The following is a 15,553-nucleotide window of genomic DNA, read 5'->3' as shown; positions in this document are numbered from 1 at the left end:
AACTAAATTTAATGAGATTAAAGAGGACTCGCGTGAACTAATCTCCTCACTAGACGGTTTTATAGAGCGCCCGAAAAGGAGAGGACTACTAATCTTATTAATAATTACAACTAGGTGATATTAAAAGATAATAGTTTTGGTCACAGATGGTAGTAAACCTTTGTTTTCGATGGCATCATAGGAAACAAGGCATTATATATATATATATTAAGAAAAAATTTGTCACTTCTCATAGTTAGTAAAATACGAAACGGGGTATAGTACGTGCATTATTTGGTAACTTTTCTAAAAAATTACTTTAAAATATTTGACCATTTTTTACATTTTAATAGATTAAATAATTATTTTATTTCTTCAATAATATATTAAATTAAAAACGTTCACAATATGTGTTGTGAAATCCCAATACCGAATTCCACTATTCAATAATTCATATTTCGTATTTTTTAGGAAAATTAATCTTATATTTCATTTAATTTTGGAAATTTGGTTATTTAGTTATAAAATTTTATTTTTCTTAATAAAAAATTCGTAGACTTTTTGAGGCCACTCTTAGTGTTTTTGGATTGAGCTCCATCCTATGAGCGCGTAGATGAAAACTACATACAAAACGGAGTTGGAATGAACTACGGGCTTCCAAAATTAAGGGCAAAATGGTAATTTCACTCATATATGGCAGCTCAACCCAGCCCATATTAGGGGGGTTCCGAAATAAAAACTGGGTATGTACGACCCGTTTCTCTATTGTCTAGCCCTCGATGCCTTGCTTCCCGGGTGAATTTCTGACGACGATCTCGTCGAATTCCGACGACAATGAAACCAACGCCACCATAGATCGACTCAGTGCTCCTCAAGCTTTATTTTCCACCCCAAGTCTTCGTCGTTTGGCTGCTGTTCGTGGCAGATCGAAACCATGGAATCCCCGAGTTTCCCGACCGACGATCATCGTCCTCCGTGCATTCCGACGTCAACCCCCACTAGTTTTCAACTCACCTTGACCCCCAACAAAACCCAATCAAGGTTCATGCCGTGGGAGCCCCGGTGACGTCGAATCGGCATTCAAACAATTTTAGGGTTTCCAACGATCCATTGTCATCCCGATGGAAACCACCTTCAAGCTTTGAATCTATTTTTGATACCCCCGTTTGACGCAATTCGATCATTTGGACCTAGTTTCGTAATTTACTACCACTTGATCTTTTTAGTGGATACATATCTCGTTGGATCGTCCTGAAATTATAGTGTTGTTGTTTGTATGTTTTGAGGACCTTAGGAATTTATGGATCTGAAATCTAACATACGGATCTTGCGATTGGATTAATATAGTTGTTGAACGTACAATCTGGCCGTTTGATTGTCATGAAATTATAGCATGGGGTTATACATAATATTTGAGGATTTAAAAAGTTATGGATCGAATTCTAATGTATGGATCTACGGATTGGATTACATATGGTTGTTGACCTTACCGTTGATCGCGTTGACCAAGGGTTGACTTTTGGTCAAATTTCCCAAAACGTCTTTAATTAATCAAATTTAGTTTACTAGAGACCTAACAAAGTTTAGTGGACGTATCTTGCTCAATGAGCCATCCTGGAGGCAAGGTTCTAAAAAAACGCTAAGCGTTAATCAGGCGGCGGACTGGTGTCTAACGCCTAGGCGGGATTTAGGCGGGCGTCTAGGCGGCCTAGGCAGATTTAGGTAAATTTTTTGTATATCTTATAAATAAGTGCATATTGACACATAAAAAATTATACTTGTATGAAATCCATAAATAAGATAATAAAAAAATGATAAAATATAAAAAGAGTATCTAACAAGTCCAAAATTTAAAAACACATTAAACATATATGCCATATAACTTAAGACATTTTAAATGATTATATCAAATTTAAAAAAAAAAGAGTAAAAATCCCACGTAGTGGGTTGGGTGGTTCATAATAAAAGTACTAGTGGGTTGGGTTGGGTTGGGTGGTTCCTTTATTTTAATTAAATTTATCATAAAACATATGAATAATTACATTCTTATACTTAAAAATAGCAAATATATTAAAAACTTATTGTAAGTCTTCTTACTCTAATAAAAAATTAGAAATGAAAAAGCCCATTATCATTTGTATTACTAGATTCATACTGGACGATTTTGATTGGGTCAAATGTCCATTAATTTTCAAGTCCATTTAACTTTGGAGAATGGGAATATGTTGGCATCCACTTGAATTAAATATAATATAACGATAAGGAAACGACGTCGTAAGCCTAGTTTATTTATAATTATTCATTGTTTTCTCATTCGTTGCTCTGACCTTCTATCTTCTCCAGTTCTTCTCAGTGGTCACCGAACTTCATAATTTTCATTGTGGCTACTATTATTTTTCCATAAGAAATCAACTACCCAGGCAGATCTCCTAGCCGCCCAACCCCGCCTACTCCGCCTATCCCGCCTAGATTCTTGCCTGGCGTTGTCGAATGAGTTTTCCAACTTATACAACGATTTGGGCTTAATCGGATTGGCAACCCATTGCCCATCGCCTAGGCAGCCGTCTAGGCCGACTTTTAGAACACTGCTTGGAGGATGTGTGCCTCGAATTGCGTGTAAGTGACACCTAACCAGAATTTATGTGTGTATTGAATTCTAAATGACAGTAACGATATTGTGCAAATACTAGTATGAGGAGATAAGATGGTGGCCATATTAGAAGTATTATGTAGAACTTGTACATATGTGTGATTAGATAATTGTTGTTCATGTGGATTCAATAGTGCATGTGTGTACTTACAATTGTGATTCTTGTTGAATGAATGTATAATAGGATTTATGATGTGTGATAATGTGATTGCACCATGTAACAATGTGGTACATGGATGATCCCGTTGGTTAATTCGTATTGGGGGACCATATGCATTGTAAGAGTGACTCTGCCTGATTAATCTGCAATGGGTGTCACTGCCTACGTGGTTCATTACTTCTATAAGTGGTCCTCCTAGTTAATTCACGTTAGGGGACCCTACACATTCTAGGGGTGACTCTACCTGGTTAATCCGCATTTGTGGGTCACTGCCTACTTGGCTTCATTATTTCCATGGGTGGTTTCGTCTGGCTAATCCGCATTGGGGAACCATATGCTTTATAGGGGTGATTCCGCCTGGTTAATCCGCATTTAGGGATCATTGCTTACCTAACCACATTAGATCCATAGGTGGTTCTGCTTGGTTAATCCGTATTGGGGAACCACCCTATTGGATGGATGCCTATGGTTCCACCTGGTTAATCCACATTGGGGGTCAATGCGCATTCTACAGCTGGATTAAGTTAAGTTGGTCTGGAATCCCTTTTGGTCCATAATCCTTTTCCCAAGTTGGTTGCGTTGAGTTGGTCCGGAACGTTAGATTCTTGTGAGTAGATGTTGCTCAAGGTTACACTTGTATTTGTAATTTAAGATTACAATGTTTTTACCTTATAATACTAGTGGAAAATTACGGCAATCCTTACAGATGTTGGCTTTGTTATGATTAGTGAAGTGATGTTTGATAGTATTGATTGATTAATGTGGGTAAATATTAAACTTTTTGCCTTGTTGATCCATTGAAATGTTATTGGTTATGGTTTTGTTATTAGAAATCTTTTTGAAGTATGTGAAAGATGGAATGACATATAGATTCATCACTTACATTCGAAGTTAACTATAACTTTATATTTTATAGTTAGGAATGCCATGAGAAATGTTAGAGTTTATCTAAGGGTGAACTATGAATGACTTGATCTTGTGAAAGGGTACGTAGACAGTCTAACGCAAAGGTTAGATGCACTTATAAAATAATAGGAAACGATACTACGGTATAAAACTGTTCGTTATTTCTGGTCATGTCTCGAGAAAGGTAGGTAAGTTAGATGTTGGTATGTTCTAACATCACGTGTCGATCATGGACGAATGTCGAGATCGGGGCATCACATGTGTGACACTGAAAGATGTGTGAAAATAACGTGTACTAAACATGAAATGTATGTAAGTACGTGTATAATACGAATATTGTATGTTAAGGTTCTAAAATGTGTAATTTAATGAATTATTGAAACTTGTACGGAAAATAGAATTATTTTGAAAAATTCATTTGTCATACGCGTATTATATACTGATTTACTATGTATTTTTTACATTTTTCTGTAGGAGGCAAATATTATAGTTAACGTTGTTCTGATTATATGTAAATGGGTAAATGGTAAATCATATATTTCAATGATAATTAGTTGAAAAACTTTTATTTCAGAGATTTCATAAAAAAAAATATGGCAGTATATAGAATATATAAGTAACTAAGTACTTTGCAAATGATGGATTACCTAAGTGTATTAGACATTCTTCGTCAATTCATTGCACTTCGGTGTTCGAACTCTGCCCAACCCTCAATCTAGCTTAGAGTACATAGTAATATCACGTCTAACAAGATATATATATATGCATCATACGCGAGCGCGCACGCACAAGAGAACGCGATCTAGCCACAAGTGCAATCCTGAATTTATTCTTATAAATATCATGAACTACGAAATGCTTCGAAGTAAACCATCTTATGACTGATTTATGAACCATTTTAATTAGCTGGAAGTAGTAGTGGTGGTGGTGCTTTGTAGGCGACCACGGAAGTGAGCAACTAATCTATCTTTGGGAGGCAGATTTTCCTGAAAAACACTACAAAACTCATCGCTCCAATTGTAGAGTTTGGGAAGCTTCTCTTTGCTCAACAGCTCCACTCCAACAAGTTCTTGAATGGCTCTAAGCCAGAAGGCTATGAAGTTGGCAACAATGTCCACAAGTCCAACGGTCTCTCCTGCGAAGAACTTCTTGTCTTTGAGCTCATTTTCCAATATTTTCAGAAGCTCACAGGCTTCTTCCACAGCCTTCTCAGGTTCCTCACTGCCCCAGAGAGCTTTCCATGTTGCAGGCAAGCACTAAAATAAGCAAACAAAATATGAATTTAGCTTATTAGGCATATTATGGTGTGCAAAATTAATTAGTGCTGTCAGAAAATTGGACTATATAATGTTCACTTGCCAAACTAATGATGTATAACTATTATCTGAGACCACACATATCATATAAGAATCAACTTGATCACTAATTCAGATTTTATGTAACCAGACATATGTTTTCAAGTTGTTAGTCTAGACCACATTTTTTTTAAGAAACCTCGACGGTATGATATAAATTTTATTAATCTAGACTACATATGTCATACAAAAACCAACTTCATCAATAATTCATACTCCATAGCATATACATTCTATACTACCAACATATTATGTGGGGTCAGACATGTGTTGTTATGTTTGATCCAGACTGCACAAGTACACATTTCAAACAAAATTCAACTTAATCAATGATCCAAGTTTTAGTTAAATAAACATTTTACACTGGCCCTGCGTAAAGCGGGAGTTTTTTGCACTGGGTACGACCTTTTTTTAGTCACAAAAGAATTTCTAGCTAATATACTCAATGCAAAATCACCATGCACATGCTTATGTTAAACATGCTGTTAATGTAAACTACACATTCATGCTATAATCAACTTTGTTAAAAATAACCTTGATCATCAATGATTTAGATGCACAATAAAGAAGATAACTTTTTTTATATATAATTAATACGGAAAGATTAAAGTGAAACATTTTTACCTTTTCATCAATGAACCTAGCCCAGAAACGTGCCTGAGCTCTTTCATAAGGATCTTTAGGCAAAATGGGAAAACCCTCCTTCCAAGTCTCATCAATGTACTCAAGAATGACCTGGGACTCAGCTATTGGTCTGTCATTGTGCAGGAGCACAGGGATCTTCTGATGAACTGGGTTGGATTTCAGAAGCAAAGCACTCTTGCTCTGCAGGTCCTCATCAACAAATTCATACTCCACATTTTTTAGCTTCAGAGCTGTTTCCACTCTCCTACTAAATGGGCTTCCCCAAGACCCCAGCAGCTTCACTTCAGCCATGATATAAGCACTAACTAATCAAGTTTTGCTAATTAATCACCTTTTGTGGATAATATCACTGGATTAAACTCCTTCTGGGTTTTATAGAGATAGGAAGACAGTGTTTACTTGGCCGCTAGGACAACTCTACTCAAAGTCAATAGTCCAGTAATCTTTTTAAAATGGTGATTTGGTGGAGGAAAGATCTGGATAGCATTGCTTTTTGACAATTCTTCATTGAAACCATTGGCTAGTTTTTATTGGTTTTAATTTTATCGTACCTGTTTGTATTGACTTAGTCCAACTTATGTAAACTTTAAATTTTGTTTCTGATGTGTTTGGTCATTGCTTAGCGCTAAGGGCCTTAATAATCAATATATTATGACCAAGACTTCATAAAGTTTTAAACTTTTCTATTGGGTGGTGCTGACGTTATTGACATTTTTCTAATTTTATTGCACAATTCAAACTTTCGATATTTAAGAAGGAAAATAAACTTATGAGTTGAGTAGTACACAACGAGATTTTTAAAGTGTCAATAACGTCAACAAAGTCTCCAGATCAAAATACGACAAACTGCTAACAATTTGCAACGAAGAGGCAATTGGGCTCCAAAGTGCTATTGTTTTTTAGCTTACAAGCCTTGAAAGTGGGCTTATTCTACTTTCAACAAGGTAGGCTGGGCATCAATAAGACATGAAGTCTCAAAAAAGATGGATCACCGGAGAAAATGTTCAGAATCTTCTTCATGGTTAGATGCGGTGGCAGTAGTACCCATTAGGCTAATGAGTCGTTTTAGGGTTTTGGTGGATATGGTTCTTGTGAACTTGACTTAAGATCAATTTGGGTGATGTTTGCTTTATATAGTTGTTTGTGTAGTTTTTGTCCGCTTTAGTTTTGTGTCTTTTGTTTAAGTAAAGAGTAGATGTTTTGATGTCATAGTTGAATTGTAGCTTTTTAATGAAAATTTGTTATTTGATAAGAAAACTTGTAAAATTTTGCTAATGTCAATCGCTAACGCATGTAAGAGATTTATAATCATTGATCAAAATGTGAATTTTACAACGACAAAAAATCACCCACACGGGTGTTATGCAATTGATTGTAAACAACTCAACTTGGGTCCATTATGCTTCGTTCATACCTCTAAACAAATGATCATAGTCCCACATTTGCAAACAACAATAACCAAATAATTAGCAATGTGGTCCATCAATTATCTAGCGTGTTTCACATCTTTTTGGAAAGAAAAGGCCCAAATGGCCAGCTTCCGACTCTTCGGGATCAATACTCATACCATGTAAGTTGTTTACCATCATGAAAGTTTGCATTTGAAAATTGAAATGTAGGATGTAGCCATGGCAATAAATGGAAACACAAGCTTTAACAAGGAATCAACAACTTAAAACACAAAAGTGGCCCATCATACTATCATAGGCTCCATTTCTTTCCTCTTTCTTTTTGTAATTTGTAGAGATTCAGAAGCAGCTTGGAATTGAAGCTTGTCTTTCCCTCTACGTCTATTCAAATTAGCAATCAACATCCAAACAACGGTTGGGAGGAGCCTTGGAAGTTGGAACAAGAACAACAACCAAAATCATATCCTTCATCCGACGCAAATTGGAATTACATAGTAATGCCTTGCACGGAAAGTCACCAACCAAAACAAAATGGAGATTAATTTAGATGGTTGAGACTTGAGAGTTTTAATTAGTACCCAATTCTGATCTTAATTTTAATTCTTTCTCACTAACTACTTTGGCCATCATTAATCATGATAATGCTTTATATTGTCCCGTGCATAAACAAAACTCAATTATGAACTGCTCCATTCAACCATGAACAAATCTTCTTTGCCGATAAGATTTCAAGGAGACGATTTAGGGGTTCACTACTAATTTCCAGTCGTATTGACTTTAACTTTGTCTATAAGATTTCAAAATTCCGCCATTTTCCCTCTAAAACTCAATTTTTGCATCACTTTCTCATACTCCGTTAATCTTTTAAAAATCTGTTAAGTTCACTGACTTGGCATGATCGATAACTGTTAAACCCATTTGGAAGTTCAAATCAAGAACCCGAAATTTCATCAGATAGTGAAGACCCACCAAACCAAACTTGTTCTAATATTTCCAGTAACAATGACCTTGATGCACAGTCCTCGGGCTTCAGCATTCTTCCCAATTGTGATCACAAACAAAACTCAATCAAAAAACCTAAATAAAAGCATTTCGCACAAGTATTTTAACTCCAATACTCAATCCCCAAATTTTGATTTTGAGTTGGTGGGTTGATAGTTTGAATTAGTGTATTTTGGGTAGGAAGGTGCGGCGGTAACGCGAGGGGAAGAAGAACTTTAGTTTTTTTTTTTTTTTTTTTTTTTTTTTTAATATAATATATTATTTTGCACAAATGGCAATCAAAACAGAAACAAATGGGAATCGATCATGCCACGTTAGCGGACTGAATAGATACAAAATTGACAGAATATAAGAAAGTGATGCAAAAAATGAGTTTCAGAAAACAAAGTGGCGTAAATTTTTAAATAAAATGGACATAATGTAAGAAAGTGATGCAAAATTGAGTTTCAAGAAACGATGTGGTGTAATTTTTGCTTCAGCTGGCAATGTAGAATTGGAATAGAGTTATAACTTACGAGGGCAGTAATAACAAATAAGCCTTGAGTATATTCCAAATTCAGTAACTTAATCTGATATAGTAAACTTAAAGTAAAAACTAGTTGCTAGTTTAATTATAATAATGTTGATGTAAACAAAAAAATGTTTATATAAACAATTTGAAACTCCTGTGAGAAGATTACGATATTCCACCATTACTTTGTTTTGTTGTTCCCAAAATACTTTACCCTAAAATTCGAATTATTTATTGGCATTCTATGAAATTGGAAACTCTGCTTCTAAAAGCAGGCTGGTTTTACTGGAATGCCCCGGACTTCATCTGCATGTAAAAATTTCTTTTGGGGTTTCTTTGTATTTTCAAAATGAGTTTGCTAAGATATTTTTTTAAAGTTATATTTCTTTACCAAGAGTTTGCTAAGATTCATTTTAGTTCTTGCCTTTTAATTTTGGGTGAAACGAAACACTAATACTAGTGTTTTAAGAACATGAGATTCTTGTCATTTAGTACTACGGTCTAATGATATTTTTCTTCATTTGTAAGTGAGAGATCTTAAGTTCGATTCTCGTCAAATGCGAATTATAATTACATTATTACTAGCCCATTGTGAGGCTAAGCCAACCCCCTCTATCTTAGTTTAGATAATATCGTTTGTTAAAAAAAAAAATGAGATACTTGACTACAATGGGAATATAGTTAAATGTTTAATATCTTTTATCTTAGTTTAATCACGACTGCAACACATGTTTTCCAATCATAAGAAACAAGAGAACTTTAACGAAAAGTTTCCGGTACTGTTCACTTTAACGAAAAACCATATTTTTACACTAAAAAAGTCAATTCTGATACGATTCACTTTACCCTTTATTTTGTTTAAATCGTTAAAACTCAAAGTTTTCAAATCATTTTCATTAGTTTTCTTAAGAAACAAATATGAAAGATAATTAACGTATATGCTCTAACCATACTTCTATCTTACTCTATGGAACTATTTACTTGTATGAGCACTAGATCCCAAAATTTATAGAACAAAATTCCCACACATCTCCTCCATTTACTGTGATCACACTTCACCCAATAGGATTAGTAATTGAGTAATGCCAGGATTACCAATTTTTTAGATTATATTTGTAGATTATGTGATGCATCATCAATAGGAAATAAGCATTTTAATCAACACTTAAGTAATAATCTAAAGTGTTATTAAAAAAAAAAGTAATAATTTAAGAGTAATGCTAGGGAGATTGAAATTTTAAACTAAATTTGCAAAACAAATTATGTGTCACCAATATGAAATAAGCATGTTAATCAACGCTTAAGTAATAATCCAATCATCAACAACAACATCATTAGATTTGCAAATTTAACTTTAAAAATTTAATCATTATTTATAATTTAATTATCAACAATCACAACATATATTTATAAAATATAATTTAAATAACCAGTGGTGAAACATTGGGCTTAGCAATTTCAGGTGGAAGGGTAATGCGGTCGGACTTGGATTCTCTGCCCTCCCAATTCGGTGCCCTCTCTGTGCCCTCCTGTTTGTGTGGTCACGGTTAAGCCACGTCAATATTTTATATTATTATTATTTTTTTGTCTTATTATTTTTATAAAAAAACAATATAAAATGTTAGCATGAATTAACCGTGACCACACAAAACAGGAGGGCACGGAAAGGGCATCGAAATGGGAGGACAGAGAATCCAAGTCCAATGCGGTCACTTGACACCGAATCCAAGGATAAATTGGTAGGCATCATTGAGAGATCCATCGATTGCACGATTCCCATAAGCATTGTTTATTGTATTTTTCAAAACCAAGTTAGAATTATTAATACACAATTTATCATTTTAATCCTTGTTTAAGCAAAACAGAGCAAATGCTAACAGAGAGAAAGAGAGCCACCGGCAGTTTAGGTCTGATTCAAAAACACATTGATTGAAGAGGATTCACTCACTTTGCATCCGAGTTTAAAAATTTCTTAATTTAGTTTAAAATTGATCTTTTGTACTGTGAAAAGAAGATATTGACAATGGTGGGGTGTGATATCCACACACCCCATTTTACTTCTCACACATCTTTTTAATTTTCGGCCGTCGGATCAGATGAATTGAAGAGGATCAACGGACAAAAATTATCAAGGGGTATCTGAGAAGTAAAATGGGCTGTGTGGATAGCACACCCCTTTTCTTATTCAGATATTCTCATTTAATCTTGTAATGTAGTTTGATGATGGAAACATTCTATATGTTAACTGAACTTTTAATTCTGATCATTTACCTGTTTGATTAACTTTTTTAAAATCTGTGTTAGAGTGAGAAATATAGTTAATTAGTTTTAGTTAATTTTTATTACAGAAATAATTTTCGAAAAGTTAATTAAAAAAGTAGATAATCCGAAGTTCGAACCATGCGAAGATAAAAGGTAGAAACATACGCTCTTCAAAGTTCAAATGCGTCTCTCTCTCTCGCTGTTCATGTGTTTGAGCAAGCTCCATTAATCATTGCCAGCTCCACATTTTTGTTCATATAAATAAACCGAACCTCCTTCCGGAAAAATCATACCTTTCGCTGTCAGACATGGTTGAGACCCCATGGATGGAGCTTTCACTCACCAAGAAGAAAGAGAATCAAGAACCCACCTACAATTTCAGCAACTCAAGCTCTGTCCGCCATTGCTGAGCTTCAGAAGCTTCAACAGCCGCAACCCATTTTCTATTTTCTGTTTCTGGGCGTCGAAGTATCTCCGGAACTTGCATTGCAGAGCTCGAATCTACAACTCCTGCTGCTTAGGAAAGCTTCCGTACGATGGTATGGTGGTGAACAACTCTGCTTTCTGCGATTTGCCGGGTTTTGGTGACGAAGGAGGAGCTTCGATGGAGGGTTTGGTGGAGAAAGATGAAGCTATTGGGGAGAAAAGTGGCGATTTTTTTGCTGAAGCTTTGGATAAAGATGGGAGCTTTGAGGATTTGATTGAGGAGAAGGGTCGTGAGAGCAGTTCAAGTTCGTATTTTTTGAGGTCGGAGACGACGGGGCAGGAGGAGGAGCAGAGCCACAGCAGCTCTGAGGAGTCGTCTTCGCCGCCGTCGTTGGGTTGGCCCGTTCAGAAAGGTGAGGCGCCGGATTGCACCAGTGAGAACGGTGATGAAGCGGCGGAGAAAACCCATTCGGATGATAGGAAACTAGAGAAACAAGGGTCAACAATATCAGGTATTATTATTCCCCTCCAATTCATAACTGGTCTGGGATTGCTTTTGTAGGAAGCACTTTTGCTCATAAGCGCTTTTGATGGAAATGCTCTTGTTAGAAGCACCTACTTAGGGTTTAAAGTGCTTTTAGGACCTTGAAGCACTTTTAAAGTTGTCAAAAAGCACTTTTAACACTTACATAAACAATTCGAAATGGGCCTGACAACCAAGCTACATGTCAATTTGATGCATTTTCATCTAACATAATTTGGTTTTGGTTTATTATGGGATTGTAGAGACTGAGTTGATGAAGGAGAGGTTTTCGAAATTGCTGCTTGGAGAAGATATGTCAGGTTGTGGAAATGGGGTTTGCACAGCATTGGCTATATCAAATGCCATTACTAATCTTTGCGGTACGCACTTTTAATTTATTTTCTCAATGTCTTAACACTAAGGATTGGTTGATTTGCGGCGTTGTTTAACGAAAATTTTGTTATAGATTCTGATGCTAATTCTTATTATTCTCTGGTTCCCTCTTGCAGCTACCCTATTCGGGCAACTATGGAGACTAGAACCTCTACCGCAAGAGAAGAAATCGATGTGGCGAAGAGAGATGGAATGGCTTCTTTGTGTGAGTGATCACATTGTTGAGTTGATACCTTCTTGGCAGACTTTTCCTGATGGAAGCAAATTGGAGGTACGATCTGATTCCAACATCGATTAAAAGAATAGTATAGTAATTTAGCTTTCGATATGGAAACCCTTGGTGCAGCTTTATATATTGTACTGAGTGGCAACAAACATCTGAAAGAATGGTCAAAAGTCTCGATTGTGAGTTTTAGTGAGCAATTCCTAGTATATTGCAGTAATGAAGCGTGCGCTATTTTTAACCGTGGTTCATTGAAATAGAAATGCAGGCGTAGAGCCTTTTATGTTCATATAAATCACGTGATTATATTTTGATAAGCAACCTCAACTATAAAGGGTAGGGCAATGAAAACGTTGGGTTAGGGGGCTAATAAATGATCAGTTCCTTGAAATTGTTCTGACTCATATATATTTCAATTCAGGTCATGACTTGCAGACCGCGCTCAGATCTTTACGTTAATCTCCCTGCCCTTCGTAAATTGGATAACATGCTTCTTGTAAGGTTCTAAAAAACTTTTCCCCTGCTACTTAGATCCAGTTTGTGAGTTCCATTCTGAATTTAGCCAATCCTTGCAGGAAATCTTAGATGGCTTTAACAATACGGAATTCTGGTATGTTGATCAAGGGATTCTGGCCCCAGATGCAGATGGGTCAACTTCTTTCCGAAGAGCATTTCAGCGCCAAGAGGAAAAGTGGTGGCTACCTGTGCCCCGAGTTCCTCCTGGTGGACTCCATGAAAATTCAAGAAAGCAATTGCAGCACAAGCGTGATTGCACGAGCCAAATATTAAAAGCTGCCATGGCAATCAATAGTATTACTCTAGCAGATATGGAAGTCCCCGAATCATATCTGGAATCTCTTCCGAAGGTTGGAAACGTTCAAGATACCTGTGATATGTGATTACAAAGACATAGTTGTTAAACTTTTGTTTTAACTTGGTTTCAGAATGGAAGAGTAAGCTTAGGGGATGTTATTTATCGATACATTACATCAGATCAGTTCTCCGCAGAATGCCTGCTTGATTGCCTTGATTTGTCCTCTGAACATCAAGCCATAGAGATTGCGAATAGAGTGGAGGCCTCAATATATATGTGGCGTAAAAAAGCAAACCCAAAACCTACAAGTATTGCGAACAGATTTGGTTCGAAGTCATCATGGGAAATGGTCAAGGAGCTGATGATTGATGCAGAGAAAAAGGAGTTGCTTCCAGAAAGAGCAGAAAGTCTGTTAATGTGCTTGAAGCAACGCTTCCCTGGTCTTCCACAGACGGCCCTCGATATGAGCAAGATTCAGCACAATAAGGTTCCGACTTTACCACTAAAAAGCTTTGTTCTCATTGGTGCCTTCTAATTGTTTTTTCTTTGTACTTAATTGGTCAATTTTGATCTGCTAGGATGTCGGGAAATCCATTTTGGAGAGCTATTCAAGGGTTTTGGAGAGCCTGGCATTTAACATCGTGGCACGCATTGATGACCTGCTTTATGTAGATGACTTGACACGACATTCTGATCAGTTCCCATCAATCTCGAAAGTCAGTATGATTCCACACAAGGGCACTCCTACTCAATACTCGGTGCCCATCTCAAGCACTCCATACAAAACACCTTTCACCACGCCAAGCTTTTCACCCTCACAGCTAGTTAGCCCTCTGAGGGGAGACAGATCACCATTCATCACCAGCGGCAAGATCCCTCAACGTGGTTTGGGCGTTAAAAAAGTCCTGACTGATTATCTTAGCATCGATGCAAAAGGAAAGGACTACAGTGATCCAATTGAGAAACCAGATTCAGTAACAAACACAATGCAAGAAACGCTAGGGTCTCACATGCGAATGGATTCTTTTGAGTGTACAAAAGCATCAAGGAGCCCGGGATCACCAGACTCAGTCACAGAAGAATGAATCCATCGGCTGACCATGCAGAAGTGTTCAGCCACTTCAACTAGGTCCTTTATGCGTGTTTTTTAAGGACATAGGAGGACATCTGAGAGCGGGGAAGGTTCATTAGGTTGTCGACTCTCGTTAGAACAAGATGTCTGCAACGGTGATGAGTTGAGTGTTTTATGTTTTAGATGTGCATCCCTGTATTACAGTCTTGAGTTTGTTCCGGACCCGAGTCGCAGTTTGACCTCGATCAAACAGTGGTTGTAAAGAGAGAACTAAACATTTTACACTAGTTTGGATAGAATATATGAAGTCTTATTGTTTTCTCATGCTGTGGATATGATGAATCATATGATAAAATTCAGTGCAAAAGTGTTCAACTTTGTGCAGTATCAGCAGACTTTGCTCTAGGATTTCCTGAATAAAATAAAATAATGATGGCAATTTTCACAATAATTATGTTATTATTTATGAATTCGTTACTTTTTTTTGGTCATAAATCCGTATAAAATACTGGTAAATTGCAAAAATACAGTCATCTCATCTGCCATGGACAAAAAAACTTACAAAAGGGATAAAAAGAAAGGGGCATTCCGAGAATTGAACTCGGGACCTCTCGCACCCTAAGCGAGAATCATACCACTAGACCAAATGCCCACTTTTGCTGATAAAGACAGGTATATATCTATTTTAGCTGTCCCACTGTTATGAATTTGCACAGAAGTCCTTAAGAAAAAAAGCCTTTTTATTTTGAGCCATAATTAGCTCTTCTTCAAGGGGTTTTCACGTATTTATCGTTGTTTCTTGCATCATAGTATTCTGAACTAACATTTTCTTTGGCCGGAGGATGGAGGGTGATTGTTATTATCCAAGCGATGTTGGTGATGTGAAGATTGAACACATAATTTCGAATGCAGAGATAAATTGCTCTTAACCACTTGAGTTAGTACTTACTAGGCCTTGATCATTAAGAAATGTCCAATATCTACATGCAGAAGGAACTAGAATTAAAATTGTTAGGAGGTCTGTTAATTATAATACTGAAATTTTAGTTGCATGTCCATATAAACAAGTCAATTTGGCTAATTGAAGAAAAAAATTTCAAGGAGGATTATTCGAACTTGAGTGCAATAGGCTGATATACTATATTTTAACTAACGGACTTAAGCGTACACCTGCTTTCGTTGAAGTGGTTCAACAGTTTTAACCTAGTGTGGTAGTTGGTAGT

The 15,553-nt window shown here is 36.4% G+C and overlaps 2 protein-coding genes and 1 non-coding gene across 3 annotated transcripts; 1 reads left to right on the top strand and 2 right to left on the bottom strand.

The window, feature by feature from the left end:
• Nucleotides 1–4,320: 4,320 nt before the first annotated feature.
• LOC126619601 (probable glutathione S-transferase) lies at nucleotides 4,321–6,138 on the bottom strand. Its single transcript, XM_050288013.1, has 2 exons — nucleotides 5,675–6,138; nucleotides 4,321–4,951 (listed from the first exon to the last, which is right to left on the bottom strand). Exons 1-2 carry the CDS (start codon nucleotides 5,984–5,986, stop codon nucleotides 4,598–4,600), a joined length of 666 nt encoding a protein of 221 aa, XP_050143970.1. The 5' UTR covers nucleotides 5,987–6,138; the 3' UTR covers nucleotides 4,321–4,597.
• A 4,895-nt stretch (nucleotides 6,139–11,033) lies between these two features.
• LOC126619871 (rop guanine nucleotide exchange factor 7-like) lies at nucleotides 11,034–14,654 on the top strand. Its single transcript, XM_050288291.1, has 7 exons — nucleotides 11,034–11,817; nucleotides 12,092–12,208; nucleotides 12,338–12,492; nucleotides 12,866–12,940; nucleotides 13,020–13,310; nucleotides 13,389–13,745; nucleotides 13,837–14,654. Exons 1-7 carry the CDS (start codon nucleotides 11,202–11,204, stop codon nucleotides 14,341–14,343), a joined length of 2,118 nt encoding a protein of 705 aa, XP_050144248.1. The 5' UTR covers nucleotides 11,034–11,201; the 3' UTR covers nucleotides 14,344–14,654.
• Nucleotides 14,655–14,910: 256 nt separating this feature from the next.
• Nucleotides 14,911–14,982, bottom strand: TRNAP-AGG (transfer RNA proline (anticodon AGG)). The gene has a single exon. It is a non-coding gene; the product is annotated as a tRNA-Pro (tRNA).
• Nucleotides 14,983–15,553: the final 571 nt, after the last annotated feature.

The sequence above is a fragment of the Malus sylvestris genome, chromosome 4, assembly GCF_916048215.2.
Source record: "Malus sylvestris chromosome 4, drMalSylv7.2, whole genome shotgun sequence".
Taxonomy (NCBI): Eukaryota; Viridiplantae; Streptophyta; class Magnoliopsida; order Rosales; family Rosaceae; genus Malus; species Malus sylvestris.
Note: the sequence above shows the minus strand (reverse complement) of the source record. Positions and strands in the feature narration are given on the sequence as shown.